Source organism: Phascolarctos cinereus, unplaced genomic scaffold, assembly GCF_003287225.1.
Source record: "Phascolarctos cinereus isolate Bilbo 61053 unplaced genomic scaffold, phaCin_HiC Scaffold_4;HRSCAF=312, whole genome shotgun sequence".
Lineage (NCBI taxonomy): Eukaryota > Metazoa > Chordata > Mammalia > Diprotodontia > Phascolarctidae > Phascolarctos > Phascolarctos cinereus.
In genome coordinates, this window is record NW_027555847.1 from 328,142,330 (window position 1) to 328,162,580 (window position 20,251).

A 20,251-nucleotide genomic window follows, 5' to 3' on the forward strand; every position below is an offset into this window, starting at 1 on the left:
CTAAATTTAAAAGACAAAAAAACCCAAAATAAACAAAAATGTAATGGCTCCTTGGAGGAATGTGGAGGAGAATGAAGATAAGAAATCTTACACTTTCATTTCTTCACTTTAGAAAGGCTAGGTCCTGGATCTCAATGATCTGGTCCATGTAGTGGGTCAAATGCCACAATCTTTTGCAGTTCACACTGGGTGACCTGATGAAAAGTGGTCACAATGAGCCAGAGGAACACCAGGAAAATCAGAGATACTGCACTAATGATGCCATATCCAGCATAGTAACTGATTTTTCATCACAACTTAGGGTCTTCTATAGTAAGACAGCTAAGAGAGTAGCATATTTTCTAGCAAAACCTCTAGGTCAGAGACCTTATGAACTGTGGGTCCCTGTCTACATCAGCATCACTCCTTTCAACTGTATTGTTACCAGTCCTATCAAAGCCCTCTGCTTTCACTGCATATTTAAACACAACAAGCTCTTTCTCTAACTATTCAATATGCTGTTCCAGCTTAAGGGCCACTTTTTTGTGCTGGCTATTCAGATTCTCTACGATGATTAACAATAAACAAGGGATAGAAAGCCTGGAACTTTCTTTTTCCTTCCTATTAGCATCTTCTAGCACCCACTGTGCTAATTTATAGTCATCAACAAGATTCACTGAGGGGGCTCTTACCACCAAAAAGGCCCTTGACACAAAGTGTTTTGATACTATATCCGGCTGCTCAATCACCTTGTGGTCTATATTTGCATCTCCTTTCCCCACTTCAACCACAATATGAACCAAAATGGTATCTTGTTCCAACTACCAACTATGTCAACTCTTATAATTTAGGCCTGACTTAGGTTGGGCCTCAGGTAGTTCAAGTCTGACACTAGAACGAAATAAGACACTCATAGGTCACTCAATAGTTAATAAAAGAACATTTAATGAGTCATATCACAGAAAGGATACTCGACAAGAAAATGTGCTTAACACAAGTAGACAACCTCCCTTCCCTCATTTTCGTATGAAAATGCATCAGATCAGGAAGGCAAGGCCTGGTGACTCCCTTGGCCTCTATCAAGTCTGAAGGGCTCAATTCCAATGGGCAGGACTTTTTATGCCTTGACATGTCCAAATGAACAACTACTCAGTGGCTAAGGTGATATAGTGTATAGGGTGCTGGGCCTGGAATCAGGAAGACCAGAGTTCAAATCCAGCCTCACACACTTACTAGCTTTGTGCCCGGGGGTAAATTGCTTAATCTCCCTTTGCTTCATTTCCTCATCTGTAAAATGGGGATAATAGCACCTACCTCCTAGGATTGTTGTGGCAATCAAACGAGGTAACATTTGTAAAATGCTTAGCCCAGTGCCTGACATATCAAGTGCTATATAAATGTTGGCTATTTACTTTATTTGGCCTGAGGCTGTTCAAGTCATGAGGACAATTTCCTTGCCTTTGGGGGATAGAACTAGCCTAATCTATGCGCCAGGAAGCTGGGAGACCCTGGCAGATACTGATCCAATCATGCATTGGCACCATTGTTCCTTCTGGGAAAAGACTCAGTCATTTTTCATTATTTTAACCCCAGTACTTAGCATATGGTCATATATATCCCAGGCTTTTATTCAAGATTTTAAAGTGAATTGAATTGAATATGCATGTGAACACTCCTCTGACATTTTTTACATTCTTTCAAAGTGGTTTCACAACTGTGATCTCATATTATTCAGACAGTGCCTCATGTGAGCAAGGGATTAACGTAAGCATTTTAAATAAGAGGAAATTGAAGCAGAGTTCTAGGGTACTTCCTTGAAGTCCCTCATTATATTAGTTAGAAATAAAATTTTAGTCTGTGGACTCTCTGACTGTCATAGATCCTGTGACCCTACCCATAATTATGTCATTGAGGATGAACTAAACATGGGACTGAGTTGTAGTATTTCATTTCTATGGATCAGCCCTTGGTGTGTGTCTAACCAGGCCACATGTGGCCTTCTAGGTCCTCGGGTGTGGCCTTTTGACTAAGTCCAAGTTTTACGAACAAACCCTTATTAAAAGGGTTTGTTCTGTGAAGTTAGGATTCAGTCAAAGGGCCTCACTTGGGGACCACATGTGGCCTCGAAGTCAAAGGTTCCCCACCCCTGTGATCTGTGACATCAATGCTACCTGAGTGGTACCTGAGGCAACTGGCTGCATCTATGTAGTCACCATATACACCTCCTTCTTTTCTCTTTCTCTTAATCTTCCTCTTCCTTGCTCCCTCTTGCGTCCTTATTCCCCTCTTCCTCCTCTACTTCCTATCTTTTTTTTCCTCTCTGCCTATGCATTAAACTCACAGTGGTACCAAGTAGCAGTTTCATTGGGAGCACTCAGGGTTAAAGCATTGGCTTAGTGGCTGATCCTTGCTCTCTTGCAAAGTCAGCCTCAATTTAATGAAATTCCTTCAGATAAAATTAAATCCTTTCTGGATCCAGGATTCGATAGTGTTGTTAGTACCTAATTGCTGAACACCAAATTGTAATTTTCTTGAGGGCAGGAACATGTCTTCTATGTCCTTTAAATCCATAACATGACTTTGAGAATACAGTGCCCTGAACGCAGTAGGTGCTCAGTAAATTCTGCTGACTGATTCACTATGAAGTACTAAATGTGGCACCCACAGTCCCCAAAGTTCATCAATCACCTTGGCTAGCATTCCCTGATTTTTTCATTCTCCCCACTTCACAACATGGACGACAGGTGGAGCTTTGAGGGATTATTATTACTATAACTTATTCACTGTCTTCAAATCATGCTGCACCCCTGGTAACATATGCACTGAAATGTAAGGCTCTTTTTGTGTGTTTTCTATGATGTCTTTCCATTCTTTTCGAGCCATTGTTTTCTCCCTGTCACCATGCTCTTATTGCATTATAAGTGCATTTTAGTCTTTGCAATGCGTGCTTTTTTCATTTGACTCAGATATTCCCTTATACTGTTCCTGTAAACTCCCTTAATCAGATGGTGAATCCACTGGGGCCTCTGTAGCTAATGCGCTTTTCACGGGCCCTGAGCTCATTTTGTATTTTCCAGGACTCTGATTTATTTGTTACTCATTAGACCATCTTGGGCTTCCTTGGTCCCAGTAGGTTTTGAATTGACTTCTAACTTTGTCTCAGCATTTCTCCATCCTTTCCCTGCTGTGATTACATTTCATTTACACAATATTATGTGTGTATTTGTCATCATGGTACTGAAGTATCTTGGGGAATGGGAGCTCATGCTTTCATGGACACTAGGGAGAGGAGGGAGAGCGGAGATACTCTAAATGGAGTTCGGTTACTTGACATGATATGCTGTCTCAGAAAAGGGGAATATAACCAGACAGGGACACAGTCCCTATCAAGGGTATAGAGAGAGAATAAATTAAAAGAAGGAAGGAGAGGTAAATGATGAGCTCACCTGGTTTACAGGGAATAATAATAATAATAATAATAATAATAATAATAATAATAATAATAGACATTTGCAACTACTTTAAAGCTTTCAAAACATTCTATTTCGTTTGCCTTACGACCATGAGATTGGTACCATAGATACTTCTTGAGAGCAAGAATGTGTCTATTTTTCACATGAGGAAACTGAGACTCAGAAAAATCAAGTAACTTGCTCAATGTCACACAGCTAATAAGGGTCTGAAGCAGGAACTGAACAAAGGCATCCCTGAATCACAATTCGGCTTTCTTGTCTGCTCCATCATTGGCATCAAACTCAGATAGAAACACTAAACCGTCTGTAAGGATCCCTGCTGGTTGCCTTATTGACTTAGAGAACCACATATTTACATTATCTATGTTCTAGTGTATTTCTTTTTATTTTGTTAAATTCTATTATTTTTATTGTGTTTGTCAAATATTTCCTAATTACATTTTAATCTAGTTTGAGGACCCTGAAGAAGGTCGAACCATGACCTACACGCTTACTGCTATATCACACAGCCCCTTGAAATGGAAGGCATAGGGTTAAACTGCAGGGCTCTCGCCTCTGGGATTACTCCAGACAGGTATAGAGGCTGCCTTAATTGAAGGCAATGGGCTGAAACACAGAAGATCAAAATCAAGATTGCTGTCACCTGATTCCTTTAAAATGGTGCTTAGATTTCCTGACAATAATATGAATAAAATTCACAGTCTCCCTTCTTCCACACCACACAATTCAATTCAACAGTCATTATTAAGCACCTACACTGGCGGGGGGGAAGGGAGGGCGGATGGGGGGGGAGAGAAGGGAGGGACACATAAGCCCATAAACTGCACGTGCGGGAAAGAGTAAAGGGAAAGTGTAAGAAATGTAATGCTTACCCTAGGGTGTACGACAGACCAGTATTACACACTATCCCGTACTCAGACTTTACGCTAGGTGCTGGAGATACAAAGACCAAAATGGAACAATTTCTGCCCTCAAGGAGCTTGAATTCTGGGGGGTGGGGTGTAGGGGATTGGGAGAGGCATACACTGGGAATGTAAAGATAAAATTGATGCGAAGTAAATACACAGCATATGGGAAGGGGGGTGCATTAATAACTGGAGGAGGGGGCCAGGATAAGGTTGGTTCCTCACTCGCCGAACAAGACTTAACTTGGGCTAAGCCTTGAAGGGAGCCAGGGCCTAAGAAGCAGAGGCAAGGGGCACATCGCTACCCAGGTTGCCCTCCTGATTTTCTATCATGCAACAGAAACCTCTTCACCCAGGGAGTTTCGCTGTATGCCTGGACTTCTCCAATAGAAACACCCTCCATCTCTATGGCTCTCTCTCTACTTGGCAGGGACCCTGAAGAACTTCCATTTTAAGGAGGCCACCCAGGCTGCCTATGTCATCCAACCTCTCAAGTCTGTACTTCTGTTCTCCGGACTTTTTCTACCATCCCCCTTACTCTGCCTTCCCTGTCCCCACTCCTCTTCAGCTATCCTTGACTTTGGCTTTTCCCATTACAATGTAAACTCCTTAAGGGCAGGGAATATCTTTCTTTCTGCTTATATTGATATTGAGGCAGCTGTCACAGTGGGTAGAGTTCAAATTCTCCCTCACTAACTATGTGACTCTGGGCAAGTAATTTATCCTCGGTTTACCTCAGTTTTCCCATCTGTGAGTAATAAAAGCAACTCCCTCCCAGTTTTATTGTGAGGATCAAATCAGATGATAATTGTAAGGTGCTTAGCACGTTGGCACATGGTAAATCCTATAAACCGTTAGCTATCATTATTACCTCCCAGGGAGATACTTGTAAAGCACTTAGCATTACATGTCTGATACATAGCAGGTGCTATATGTTAGCCATCATTATTATTCCCAGGGCTTAGCACAGTAACCTGGAACATAGTAAGCACTTAATGAATGCTTGCTGATTGTAGCTGATGTTGACTTTATTCCAAGCATGGGGCATAATCCATGGAAAGACGTGGAGATGGGACATGAAGGGTCACGTGGGAGGGACAGCCAGAAGGTCAGATTCGTTAGAAAGTGGGATGTATGAAAGACAGCAATATGTAATCAATCTAGAAAGAGAAATTGGAAACAAATTGTAAATGACAGAGGAGTTTCTACTTTATACTAAGATAACAGGGAATCTCTGAAGTTTTTTGATCAGAAGAGTGACACAGCCAGATCTGTGCTTTGGGTATCTCTGTGCAGCAGTCTAAGGGATGGATTGGAGAAAGAAGGCACTCAGAGGAAAAACAAAAACACTGTGCAGTTCTTCAAAACCACTTTTGACCTGATATAGCCTAACCTTCTTCCTTAAGTATGGGTTTTTGTCTTACATTATTGTAATTAAATTAAATTGGATTATTAAATTACATTTTGTCTGGACATAATAAGAAAGAACCATTCCAGCATCATTTTCCTTCATTTCTTTGGCAATTTTTTTGATCTTGTGAAATACCAAAGGCATCCAGGTAGACCATGCCAATCAGGCTTATTCAACCTCGACAACTCAGCAGGACAATATAGGAAGAAAGGAGGGAGCTCCACTGAAGCCCTCATTAAGTGCTGAGGGTAATTATCATTTGCCTAATTGGCAGAGAGGAGCTATAGCCATCACAAATTCTAATCTCTCAGTACCCACACTGGGGCTCACTTTAAAATTAGTTCAAAGACTTTTTTTTCTCCTCTAGAAACTACTCATAAGCACAGAGAGTGACCACTAGGTGCCTTTGCTATATAGAGTTTGAGGCAGTCAAAATAAATTTCATATATGCTCTACCCACAATGAATGGTGTCTATGAGGCAGCAGGATCACAGAGACAAATGAAATGGACAGATCATCATCAGACTTGATTTTCTCTCTTTGTTTCAACATTGCTTCCTACCAACATTTTTTTTTTCTAGAGGTACCCACCAAAAGCCAGACTGATGGATAGCAGAGGGAATTCTTTTCTGGGTGGGAATGCTAATAAGCAAATAAATATAATATTATTATTAATTATAATAATAATTTTCTTAAATGTTCATTGTTTTGGTCATGTCTGACTCTTCATGACCCTATTTGGGGTTTTCTTGGCAAAGATACTGGAGTGGTTTACCATTTCCTACTCCAGCTTATTTTACAGATGAGAAACTGAGGCAAACAGGGTGAGGTAACTAGCCCAGGGTCACACAGCTAGTAAGTGTCTGAGGCCAGATTTGAACTCAGGTGCTCCTGACTCCAGGCCTGGCATTCTATCCACTGTGTCACCTAGCTGCCCTAAGATCAAGATAGGAAACAACAATTTTTCTGGAGCTTTGGGGCAATACTGCTGCTTGTGAAGTTAATAATCAGAGAAATTCCAGTTCTGCTACTTTCTACATGTGACCTTGCATAAGACACTTCATCTCTGTTGGCCTTGTCTCAGTTTCCTCACCTGTAAAACAAAATTGATTTAGATCACCTCGAAAGTCCCTTTCAACTCCAAACCTCCTAATATGACTTTCCTCCCTTTTGGTAAGGTTATAACAAAATGATGACAGTAAGATAATTAAGATGTCTTTTCTTCATTTAGAAAACTTCAGAGATTATCACAAGGTGAGAGCTAGAAGGGACCTTAGAGAGCATCTATTCCAACTCCCCTCATTTTACAGATATTGGAAACTGAGGCTCAGAGTGGTTACATGATTTAAATAATCAAGGTCACAAAGTGAATCTGTGGCAGGAGGGGGGTAAAATTGAAGGCTTTCTATAATACCTGGCTGTCTCCCTATCTCCAGCAAGACAAGCTAAATCTAGCATCTTACAATTCTTACTAAGTTCTTTCTTCCTAATGACTAACCTTTACCCTTCTTTACAGCAGTGAAGTGAGATGCTATTGTTATTATCTATACTAGAGGAAGGGAAATGGACTCCTCTAGGCAATACTGCCCCCTTTCAGAAACAGGGGTTTTTGGAGAAGGGGAGAATAAAGGGAGCTGTTCTCCCTTCTAAATTGTATTTAGTTCAATTCGGTTCCCAGCTCTATTTTTCATTGTCCAAAGAGATTTTTCCTTAATCACAGATCTTCATGTAATCTCTCAATAAGGAACATGAGTAGGATTCATCTTCCCTACCCCTTAGTTTTTTTGTTGCTTTGTTTTCTTGCTTTCTTGAAGAAGTGTCATTAATTTAGCCAGCAGTGACTGATTTTTTTCTGAAGTTCTCCAGTTGTTTTTCCCCCTCGACATTTATGAATTAGAAAACACCTTCCTCTGAATGCCCCGAAAATGCTGCCTCTCTTAATTCCCCCAAGTCTTCTCTGGAAGTTTAATATCCTTGTGCTGTAGTCTGGGAGCCCATTTCTTCCTCTGCTGATTTCTGCCCATCCGTGACCACTAGTGACAAGCTCTCCCATCATTCTCAATCAGGGCTGCCCTGTCAGTCAGGAATAGATCTGGTACATATTACTATGCATGCAGGCTTCTGGGAACAGACAGAAGGTTATTCTCCAGTTTCCAATGACACTTTACCAGAAAGAACAGATAGTAGTGGCACCAGCTGATGTTTTCAATGTTTTTGTCTGAGGACAGGAACATGAACTAGAAAACTACACAAATAAGCCAGGAGATCTAGCCTGTAATTATAGACGTATTCACTTAGTTGCAGTGGAAAATAGAACAGTGGCAGGAAAAACAAGGAATGATGTTTATAGTCCCCTACGATGTGGGTCCATAGAAAACTTCTCTAGTCAGAAGAAGCACTCTCTAGGTCAGCATCCACTTCAAGTTATAGTTAATGGACCCCAACAATGTGTATATTTTTACTAGCCAGCCAGCAAACATATGAATTCAAAGAAAAAAACTTTTAATTAAACAGCATAGCAAATAAGGTAAAAAGAGAAGATTCTCCCTCATAATACACTCTTTCACAGGTTGCCACACTATAAAAAGAGGATGGTACATGCATATAAAGAACATGCATAACCAAGGAACACATTTGGAGGGCCTACATGTAAAGGAAATATCATTAAGCAGAGAACATGCATGTAGTGGCACAAGCAAGAAGCCTACATGGCCTGGGCACCTTATAACTCTAATAGTGCAAAGCCATTATCTGGTGATGTCATTATGCTGCTCTGAGTTGGGCACTGAATCTCTAGTCTGTAGTGGGATGCCATTGTCTCTGCTGGGTGTTATATCCTAGCTCTTCCTTGCACTGCTCGGGCTAGGTAACCCGACTGGTCTTTTGGTGGCCAAGCTGCTATCTTCTAGTAGTCCAGTTTCTCTCTGCTATGGTGTGGTAGCTATAGAAAGCCTCTCACTAACAAGGACAAGCTAATTTTTAGTGCATTGCCTAGGGCTAGCAGACACTGCTCCCATTTGGCAACCAGCAAAAGATAGCAAGGGCCTCTGAGTTACTTTTAAATCTATTCTTTTGAGCACCTTTGTCTTGGAGCCAATAGTAGGTCCTTGGACCCAGGCATTTATTGACTTGATGTTAGAAAATTCCTTTTAATGACTATTAAATTGCTAGTTGTGATCTTTCTACCTCCTGGCCCCTCAGTAAAAAAAAATTTCAGGGACAATGCCCTCTAAAATCTCATAGGAGCTATTCTAGAACTAAGGTGATAAAGCTCTCCCAACTGCCCTTGATTCTCCTCAATTGACATGCAAATGAATTTAGGCATGAGAACAAAAAGGACTGGATGAAACTGACAGGCCATCTGTTCCCCCCCCACACAAGCGCAATACTCATCCCACCCCATTCTATACCTCTACCTTTTTTATGTATACCTGCCTGATACAAAATTGATTACAAACTTTATTATTTACACTACATTTACAACCTAGAAAATGTTTTAGATTTTTTTTTTTGACCAAAAGATCTCATGAAACTTTCTCCCAAGAAATAAAGGAACTATAATTTATTTCAATGGAGAGAGTGGTCATATGGATGAAATCACCAATCTTCTGAAGTATCCCCTTAGTCATGAAAACATGAGGACTGAAATGAAATGGTCTCAACATATATTTATAGCTTCATTAATTTTAGGGGCTTTTGTGTTATTGTTGCATCATTTTCAATCTTATCCGACTCTCTGTGACCCCATTTGGGGTTTTCTTGGTGGAGATACTAGAGTGGTTTGCCATTTCCTTCTCTAATGCATTTTACAGATGAGGAAACTGAGGCAAACAGGGTTAAGTGACTTGCCATTTCCTTCTCCAGCTGTCTGAGACCAGATTTGAAATTAGGAAGACGGGTCTTCCTGATTCTAGGCCTGGTGCTCTATCCACTGTACCACCTCGCTGCCTTTTAGGGACTTTGACAAACTTTGATTTCATTACAGACAATTCCACATCCCACTTTCTATTGCTACTCATTAAGGTCACAAATTTGATGGAAGGCCCCCAAAATGGGCAAACGTAAGGCCTGGAGAATGTGAAGTATGAGGGAAAGTATGGCAAGTTTCATTTGAAGTAGCTGATGAGGCCTATTCCACAAGTTGCTAAGATCTTTCAAGGCTCAGCTCTTCTGGGAGGTCTGTCTTCAACTACTTCAGAAAACAACTCCAATGAAAACAGTACTGCTCACCCTTGGCTATGTTTCACAGTATGATCACTGGATTTCTGCTAGGCACATTCACAGTCTCCTTTCTATTCCTGTGCTTGCAAATACACGCTAAGTTCAAGGGGTCTTGTGAGCAAGGAGCTTGTTCATTTCTCAGTTCTTTACAGAACCTCCATGCCAGCACAATTCATAAAATGTGAAAAATCATATTGCAAAAAAGCAGGTAAGTTTAACCCCACATCTCTCTGAACTTTGGCTTCCTAGATCTATAAAATGAGAATCATAACACCTGCAATCCCTTCTCTCCCCAGAGTACAAAGTGGTATTTGGGGGAAGGGGGTGAAGGGGTGGTAGGGTGGACTGAGAAATGTTGGTATATTTGTTCTTGCTGTATCTCTGGGGAAAATATTCCTTTGTAAAAGTTAATTTGAATTAAATAGTTAAATGGAACTGGGTAGCTCAGACTCCTAACAGGGAACAGCTTAGTAGGGGCTTGAATTGGTGGCAAAGAGGAGGGATCCCATCCTCAGCCTCCTAAGGGCATGGGAAAACAATGGGCAAGAGTAATCACTGCTGTACTAAGACTGTAGTCATCCAGTAACTAGAAATGAGGGCCCAAAGGACCACCCTATGACTAAAGCACAGAAGCTTTAGTCACTGGACTGTTGTGATACCTATTTGTTGTTGGGGAAAAAAAAGCTGCTCAGAGGTTGCTTTTGTCTCATTACTGTTAATTGGCTGTGTTTCAAATAGGTGAGGCTATCAGATACTTAAGTAAAAGAGATAGTAAGTACGTGTATCTACCTTGTACTATCATGACCTTTCTGAAATAATAATTCATGGTCTTTTGTTCATAATCACCCAGCTAGAGAACCACAGTGAGAAAGCTAACTTTATACTCACAAACAATAGACTGTCTTCCCTCCTCCACTCCTCAGGTAGAAAGGTTTGTATGAATCCAAACTTAGTTTTAAGCCCAAAGCATTTTAATTGACCTCAAATGGTGTCATTTTTGAACAGTCCAATATTATAAAGATATAAAACCTTTTCCTGAATTTAAAATGATCACAATTAAAATTAAAACATAACTATGCAAATTTTATAAGGGCTTTCTTTTTCTTTTTTATTCAACAGGAGAGGAAATAAATACTTGTTAACTGAAAAAAATTTAATTTAATTTAATTTTAAAAACTAAAAGTATATTTGAGGCCTGTTTGTGTTCCTATAGTATAAGTAAAGCTCTGTGGTGCTCTGTCTACTCTAGCCTAATGTGACAAAGGAAATGGAGCTTCTCATGCCTTCCCCAGGGAAATTATTATTATTACATTTCGCTCTACGAAATTCCTATTTCTCTGCCTCACTGTGGCACAGAGATGACCCTAGGTTCTCAAATACCATGGCCAATGAAATGTAAGCAGTAGATCCCAGAAGTTGGATTAACCAGTTGCAAAGGCATCAAATGTGGGTCTGATGACAGACTGCTCCTTCACTAAGTCTGGACAGGTTTGGGAGGAGGTTGGTCATCACCTAGGCAATGAATTTTTGGGGCCCTGACAACTCAAGAAAATGTAACAAGGGGATGAGGTAAGCTGTGCTATCTAAATTAGTGGAGGGAACACCCTAGGATTTTGGCTAGTATGTCGTCTAGTAGGTGACGTCTGTGACATCTTTTTTTCTGATTCATCCCCCCCAACTCTGAGTTTCTCTGCTCTCCATTGAACATTCATTACTAACATTTACATAGTGCTACAAGGTTTGCAAAATGTTTCACATATATCCTCTAACTGTCCTCTGTTCCCATTGCCAACCTTCTACTGACATCTTCGGTAAGGGAAAAAATATCTCAGAGGCCTGAGGAAGTGAGTCTGAAAGCCTTCTGACCTGGTGCAGGGTGAAATGCATGGTGGCTGTGGACTGGATGATCTCAGATGTGCCTTTTCCCTCCAAATGTATGTTCCTTTTATTTTATGGAGAGCTCAAAATGATGGTTTGGTTTATTACAAGTGAAACTCTGAAAGGAAGTTACAAAGAGGTTGTGTTGTGGAAGGAGAGAAAAATTAAACCCCACATGACTGCCTTTTGAATTATTTCTTATATCAGGAAGTAATTGGAAAACAATAGCTTTGTTTTTTTTTTTTTTAGGTGTGGAGCACTAGTAATGAATGATACTCCCCAGAGTTTGTACTGAGTCCCTGAGTCAGGGAAATGCAGCTTACCACAATTAATTTAGAAGTTATTAAATAAGGACTTAATTTGCTAAATAAATCATTTTTGTTCATGTACCAGAAGATCATTCTCATTTCTTTCCCTCAACTGCAATTTCTATAATCATTCTTTTAACCTTTCATGCCAAAAAATGCACCCAGGAAGGAGTTGCTTCATACCCTTAGGCTTCATTCACCTCATTTGCCTCTATGCCACAACCACACTATCAATGACAGAGACATTCAATTGGCCTGGGAAGAGACTTCCACTAAAGGGTCAACACTGACATGGATCACCCAGATAGAATGTCTTGTCTGTCTCTCACCAATGAGATTAGACGAACATACAAGCTTCATGCTGACATGAGTGGAGAGCTACACTGAAGCAAACAAGTATGAACACAAGTCACCGTTGTTGAGACCTATGTATCTATGTACATGGCCTTTGTATTTTAACATGAAGATTCTGATTATAGTTGCTGTCAGTATGCAAGTATGGCTAAAAAGCTTCATGTATACATATGTAAACATGCTTTTTTCCCTACACATTCTCCTTAAATGTGAAGAAGGTTCTCTGGGGTTTGCAGGCCTGGGTGGTGGGGAATAGGAGAAGGAAGCAGTAAATTTCCTCAGCTTTGTGACTTATTCCAGAGTGAAGATTCCTGAATTGGAGGTTGATTCAACCCTTACCCCCTCTCACTATTTCTGGCCAGACCTCAGGTGCTCAGATCATGCTTCATTCCATCCGGCCATCCACCAGGCCACTTGGGACTAAGCAGGATGGACATTTTGTTCTCTGCTCAGCTTCCATGTATGTATTTCTCCTCTCCACCCCTACCCCCAAACATGCACCTTTTGCCTCTTGACCAAGAAACACTAATTGAATTGATATTTATGGGAATAGGAATCGGAGAATCCCTTCTCCTTCCCCAGCCTGCTCTTGTTCAGATTTCACTGGAAACTTCTGTTCTCCTCAACCCTCCTGTCAACATCACTCACCCTAACCCCACCTACCCCAAATGGTTACTGAACACTCATCCCACCCCCACAGGAAGGCGCCTAGAACACCCACTTTTCTCCTACTCTTAGGCCTCCTTCCTCCACAACAGTTATGAGCCTAGGCTTTTCCAGCTTACCAGCTACAGGGTGGACATGGATGTTCACAACAATTCAGAAATCAGAGAGGCAGCAACTATACATTCCATTAAGATTGAGGACCACCTGGCCTTACCGTCTGTCCTGTCATTGCTCCCTAAGGACCACCAGACTTTACCATCTGCTCAGCTATTATACCTTCCAACCTTCCTCTCCACCCCTACCCCACCCTCACCATCACATTGCCATCTACTTTAGAAATGTATCCTAAGGCCCTCCGGGCCTTGCCATCTACCCTAGCACAGGAATCCACAGACCCCTGGATCTTTCCATTTGTCCTAGAGCTAAATTCTCCCATAAATGTTGTCTCCCCCAATTAGAACAAGAGCAAAGATTATCTATCCCTCCATCCATTCATTTCATGCGCTCTCTCTCTCTCTTTCTCTCTCCCTAACCCTACTCCTCCTTCCTTATTGTTTAGCACAGGATTTGGCACATAGTAAGTGCTTAATAAATCCTTTTTCATTTATTCATTAATGCATGTGTTCAATCATTACCATTGCTAATAGGAAGGACATGACAATTTACTGCCAGATGGCTCCGTTCACAGCCCCTCTGACTGCCTAGATCAAAGCTTCTTTTCCTGGCCACCACCTCCAGGAATGGGTTGTGTCCCTATAGTAGAATATAAACTCCTTGAGGGCAAGAACTTTATATTTCTTTGTATCTAGAATTTAGCACAGAGATCCACAAATAGTCTGTGCTGGAAAAATGGCCTGCTGATTACCCGATTCTTTGGCTCATGACTGGTATCATTATCTGTGGAGCTTGATATTTGCCTCACACCTCCGAGTTTTGGATTCGTGGTTGTTCAGAAGCCATGGATACAGATATGCCTGTACAGAAATATCTGTTGTTGCTCTTGACAATGAAGAAGAGGAGGATGGCAGAAATCCTAGACTTATGGGATCATAGATCTAGATCTTGGGGGTACCCCAGAGGCCATCCAGTCTAACCCCCTCATTTTACAAATGAGGAAACCGAGGCCTAAAGAGGGACCTTAGTTGAATGATTTATCTAAGGTCACATTGACAGTCTAAGAGAGCATATTTGCATAGATATACGTGGTGGTTATTGTTGTTCAGTCATTTTTCAGTTGTTTTTGACTCTTCATGATCCCATTTAGGGTTTTCTTGAAAGATACTAGAGTGGTTTGCCATTTCCTTCTCCAGCTCATTTTACAGATAGGGTTACTGAGGCAAACAGGGTAAAGTGACTTGCCCAGGGTCACACATCTAAGAAGTGTCTGAATCCAGATTTGAACTCAGGAAGATGAGTTTTCCTGACTCAAGGCTGGGCACTCTATCCACTGTGCCACTAGCTTTCCCCTACATATACAGTAGCATATGGCTTTGAGGGGTTTCTTTTCACTAAAAATTTTTTGATATGTTTTATAGTATAGTTTTTTCTTCTATATTCATATGCCCTCAGCTTATAGAGACTGACAACCTAAGAGTCCATTTCCTCAACTGGCACTCAAAACTCTCTGCAATCTGACCCCAACCTACCCATTAAAAGTTTTCTTCAGCTATTCCTCAATACAAATCCCTCAATCCATGTATAGGAAGGTCTTTTCACAGTACCTTCAAACCATCATTCTCTCTTCTACTCCAAACCTTTGCTCATACTAATATTTTCAATCCTTCCTTTTTCCTTCTCATCCCTGGAATGCCCTTTCTCTTATTCAAATCTTAGTTATCCTCCTGGATGCAGGTCACATCCCATTTCTTCCCCCTTGCCTTTGCATGCCTCCCCTCTTCTCCCCTCCCCCACTGATCCCTCTTTCTTTGAATTCTGATCCTGGTAGGGACTATCTCTTATGATTCTGTGGGAAGAGCAGTGATTTTGTCGCTGGCAAGAATGCAGACCAAGAAGTCACTAACTCCACCTGCCTCTGCAGTCTTGTTCAGTAAAATTCTAGAGCTGACCCATGACCCCTGGGCAGCAACCAGAGGCATGACAATAGTTGAAAGGAGTCTCAAAGAGAATGTTCTCAATGTAACCTCAAAGAGCAGATTGAGTCTAATGTAGGCTAAGGCAGAAAGAAAGTAGTTTTAAAAAATAGCCTAATGACCTGGGCTGGCTTTTTGAAAACTGGATAGGTGTAGCTATGGGGGAAGGGCTATGCGGGTACTGCCTAAGATTTTAAGACAGCAGCCTAACCAAGAGAATTGAAAATGTAGCATCTGGGAAGTACATTCTCTCCAACCAGCAAGAAGTCGCAATCAGGGGAAATGGGAAAGGGCCAGTAGGTCCCAGGAGGAAGAATTACTCATTCTTCATGTTAGAGTCCATTTTCCCCTTGAAAATTTGATTTATATGAAGCAGCACAATAGAGAATAGCCCACGGGCAGACACACCCAAGTTGTAGCATGGTAGCACATCATTTACTGAGTTCACTAGAACAGTTGATTATCTCTGCGGCCCTGAAGTGGGTGTCACAAGGGACAGGTTTCAGCTGGGCTGCTCCCCTACAAACATGACTTGCTTTGGTTAGGACCATAGTCTTCAAGCTAGTAAGGACTTTAGAGTCCTTTAGTCCAACATCCTTATTTTAAAGACCAGAAAAGTTAAGCAGCTTGACCAAGGTCACACAGATAGTAAGTAGCAAAACCAAATTCTCCTGGATCTAATCCCAGTGTTCTTGCCACTGAACCGCACTTTGTCCACATGCCCTCTTCCAAGAATGTCCCTAGTTGCGTATTTCATATTTCCATACCCACTGGTGGTATATGACTCCATGGGAAGATGTATCCGTGTAGGTGAGTGGATGCTGACCCAAAATATGAGTTGAACCTGAGGTTAGCTTTTTGTGTGGAAGGTATGATCAAGGGGTACATTTCTTGTAATTTTTATCAATGCTTTGCATTATTTTACATTTAAATGTCCTCAAATACTTGTCAAGTATATGAATGAATGAATGGCTGAATCTTCCACATTTTCTCTTAACTACCACTCCTCATTTTATTGCTTTTTGTGTCATAGGCATGTCATTTACCCCAAAATGATATAAACCATTCTGGAAAATGGCACACCTACCTCTAAAAGGTCTCTGAAATGTTTCATGGAGCTATGGGGTTGTGTCTCTGTGTCTATATGCTTGGTGGTGGGAGAATAAAGCCCAATAATTATTCCTACTTTTTGGATTTTTGCACTCTATCACCATATACAGGGCCTAAGAGCTCAAATAATGCTGCATATGGATGGTTTGTACTTTAATAACAAATTCATCTGCATTTCTGGCAATTTGTGAAACGAGATACCTTTCCGATGAAACTGAAGAGATCCTAGCAGACATATGGATTTTAGCATCTCGGTGGTGTACATTTCTAAGCAACACTGCAACTGGATGTAAAGCCTGCAGATTTCTGGATGTATCTCACCATCTTCTGGGCTGTAGCAAAAAGAAGGTGGAAAGCTGTTAATACCCTAAAGGTTTCACTTATCAAACTTCAGTCCCACTCAAGAGAGAACTGTTACACAAGGAGGATTCCTGAAAGCATTTAATCCATAGTATCCAGCCTTGCAAACAGATACTGCTGACACATTTCTCTCTTAAAGTGCCCTTCTGACTAACAGCTCCTTAAACAAGCATCCCAAGGGTTTCTTTTCTCCCTGCAGTAATATGGGAAATTTAAAATCATAAAGGTTTTAAATAATTTCAATACCTAAGTATTCTAAGCCTGTCAACACAGACACACACAGACACACACACACACACACACACACACACACACACACACACACACACACCCACCACACTCTAATCCTGAAAAATCCCCTAGCCTTCCATGAACCACTGGTGAAGATGCTTTCTCCACTCCCCCCCCCAACTAAATGAAGTGGAATCAAGTTTGGGAGGCTACTATACTGTTCTAGACATATTTCTTTTTATTTCCCTTAACATATTCTATATTCCAACGAAATTGAATTACTGGATGTTCCCAGGACCTGACATCCCATCTCTCTTACCTCTGACCATTGGCACAAGCTGTCCCCAAGACTTGGAATGTACTCCCTTCTCATCTCTATCTCTTGGAACACTTGTTTTCCTTCAGAGATTAGCTCAGCAGCTTCCTACAGGAAAATTTTCTAGATTCCTCTATTTCTCAGTGATTTCTCCTTCCTCAAATTATCATATGTATATAAAACTGGATATATACTCAAAAGTATCCTTCCAATAGGATGTAAGCCACTTGAGGGCAAAGTCTCTTCTGTTTTTGTTGTTTTCTTTGTATCCCCAGTGTGTTGGACACTTAATAAATGCTTGTTGAATTTAATTTAATTGAAAATAATTATGATGATTTTCAACACAAAGTTCCTCTAAAATCAGATGACCAGAAAGAGAAGACATGAATTTACTTGCATCAAGATTAAGCTGCTTTCCAGACTATTTTCCCTTATAGTCAACCATCTGTAACATGTTTGTTTTAATTGAGACATACTCTTTGTAAATTCAATGGGGTGGGGGAAGGGGAGAGGGGAGAGAGGAGAAGGGAAAAGAGAAGAAAGAGGAAAAGTGGGAAGAGAAGGAAGGGGAAAAGGAGAGGATAGTGGGGAGGGAGTAGGGAAAGGAAGGGGAGAGGACAGAGGTTGTGGAAAGGAGGGAGGGGAAGGAAGAGGAGAGGGGAGGGATGGAGATTAATGCGAAAATTCTAGTATCGTTGATTAGAAAAATCAAGCTGCATAAATAGTGAATTTACTTATAGACATAGTCCAGGATATTGTGCTGAAATCCTTGTGGCTATCTAAAAAGAGTATTATAGTCTTCCCTTCTGACTTTATTTTTTCACTGTTTTCACTGATATATTTCACTCACAAGGAGAAAGTTTCCACTGTTAAAGCAGATGGACCTCTCCTCCTCTGATAAGGTTACATCCAGTATGCGACAGAAGCAGAGCCTGAATTCAGGTTTCCTGACTCTATATCCATTATACCACACTGCCTCTATGTTAACAACTCTTCCTTTCTGATAATTGGCAAGAGACAAAGGTGGAAAGTGAAATGTACCAGCAGCTACAATCACACTATTAGGCAATTTTGTTTAACCTTTTGAGGAATGCATTTTGTCAGTGAGTTTACATAGGTGCTGGGAAGCATTTGCATCAAAACAAAATGTAAACCCTCAAATTAGTTAATTAGTTGTAAAAAATAATAGAATATAAAAAAAGAGTGACAACATGACTGAGCAGATAGAGGATTAGCCTTGCAGTCAGGAAGACCTGGGGTCTAGTCCTGCCTCTGACACATACTAATGGTGGCATCCTTAAGCTTTCAGTTCCCTCAAGCAATTCCCAAAGATGAAGTTGCGGTTAACTTGGAGATCCAGTCATGGAGTAAATTTACACACTGATGAAATCACAGATTCAGACCAAAAAATAAAATAGGTAGGTAAAGTAGGATATTTGGACTAATTAGGGGATATCACTTAAGTTTCTGGGGGAGGTATTTTTAAATAATTTTTCATTCCTACAAAATTTTACATTTTGAAATAAAACAAAAGACAGCAAGTTAAATTTAAGAATGGGGGGGAGGGCAGAAAGCTCAAAGGTTAGTTGGACCACATTTCTGCTTAGATTGCATCTTTATTTCTCAGTGCCATTCATCTGAAAATGCTGACCATGTTTAATTAAATAATGCAGGGGCTGGATTTGTCTTCTGCCTTAAGTGGGTCAGTGGCAAGATATCAGATGTAATTATTTTGAAAAAGATGGTGTATATGTTTTTTCTAAATTCTGGAGGCTGCCTCCTAAGGAAAAAAGCCAGAATGGGGGAAATAGTTGGTCCTTACGCAGCACTTCGCAATCATAATTAATTCTGATTTCCAACGCCCATTGAAGAAATGAGGAAAATCACTTCCAACCATCTGATTACATAAGTCAGAAAAATGGGCCTGTCCATAGCTGAGTGTATGATGGGGGATGTAGTGAGTGAGCCAACTGCGGGAGAGACAGGTGCTTCAACATAACTACATCCCATCTAGTCCTTTGCTTGCCTCCAGCTGAACAGAATAAGAGCAGCTTCCTCTCTTATTTCTGTCTCGGAAGTCCTGCCCTAGGCAAGACTTTGAAGCAGGCAAAAATGTCTTTGGTGAATGTCCCACTTTCTCTTTCAATGCCTTTCCCTTTCAATGTTTCTGCTATTAGGTGTCAGCATGCAGGGCCTTCCAGCTGCTGTCCAGCTATCCACCGCAGGCCTACATGCTCTTAATCTTCCCTGACCGTTTTAGCTCTGCTCCACCTAAATTCATTTGCCCTGAATCCCTTCCTCGGGGCCTTATTACCCTCTAAAATGATACTGAATGATCATGGTTAATGTACTAATTAATGTATCAGAACTTTAACAGGAGTGTTGGAGAGGCTGTGCTTTAACTCAAAGGTTGGCTACAGGGGGCTCACAGGAGCCTAGCTCTACAGCCGGCCTCAGAGGCCGGCTAGACCCAACTTCCTCATTTTACTGATGAGGAAACTCAGACCCAGAATGAAGGAAAATCAATTTGTCCAAGATCACAAAGATAATTACTGGCAGACTCAGGATTCGAACCCAGTCCTCTTATCTCAGAACCAGTGTTTGTTTCTTGTATCTTGCTGCTTCCCAAGGGGCATATTTTCAGCAGACCAACCTTTCAGTGCTCCCAAAACAAGGCTACATTGGCGGCTGCTCACATCACTTTTATGTGGCAGCTGTCCTGCCTCATGTAATATAATTAATAGCTAGTATGCAGAGTTTTAAAGTTTACAAAGCACTTTGTATATTTTCTTATTTTACAGTGTGCACATAGATGCAATAGAAACTGCTGGATGTATTATAAATATGATGGGGAACACCCAGAAGCTCAGGATAATATCACATTAAGCAATGAAATATTACTGTTTTTAGAACTAGGAGCTTTCCTAAAACATAATTCAGTGCCTCAAA

At 40.9% G+C, this 20,251-nt stretch overlaps 1 protein-coding gene across 1 annotated transcript in view; it reads right to left on the reverse strand.

Annotated features, from left to right (window-relative positions):
• RGS7BP (regulator of G protein signaling 7 binding protein) overlaps positions 1 to 20,251 on the reverse strand; it is a 123,443-nt gene that overhangs the window by 32,798 nt on the left and 70,394 nt on the right. Inside the window, 1 exon segment of the mRNA XM_021007295.2 lies at positions 16,597 to 16,727. Coding sequence (XP_020862954.1) covers positions 16,597 to 16,727 — 131 coding nt within the window.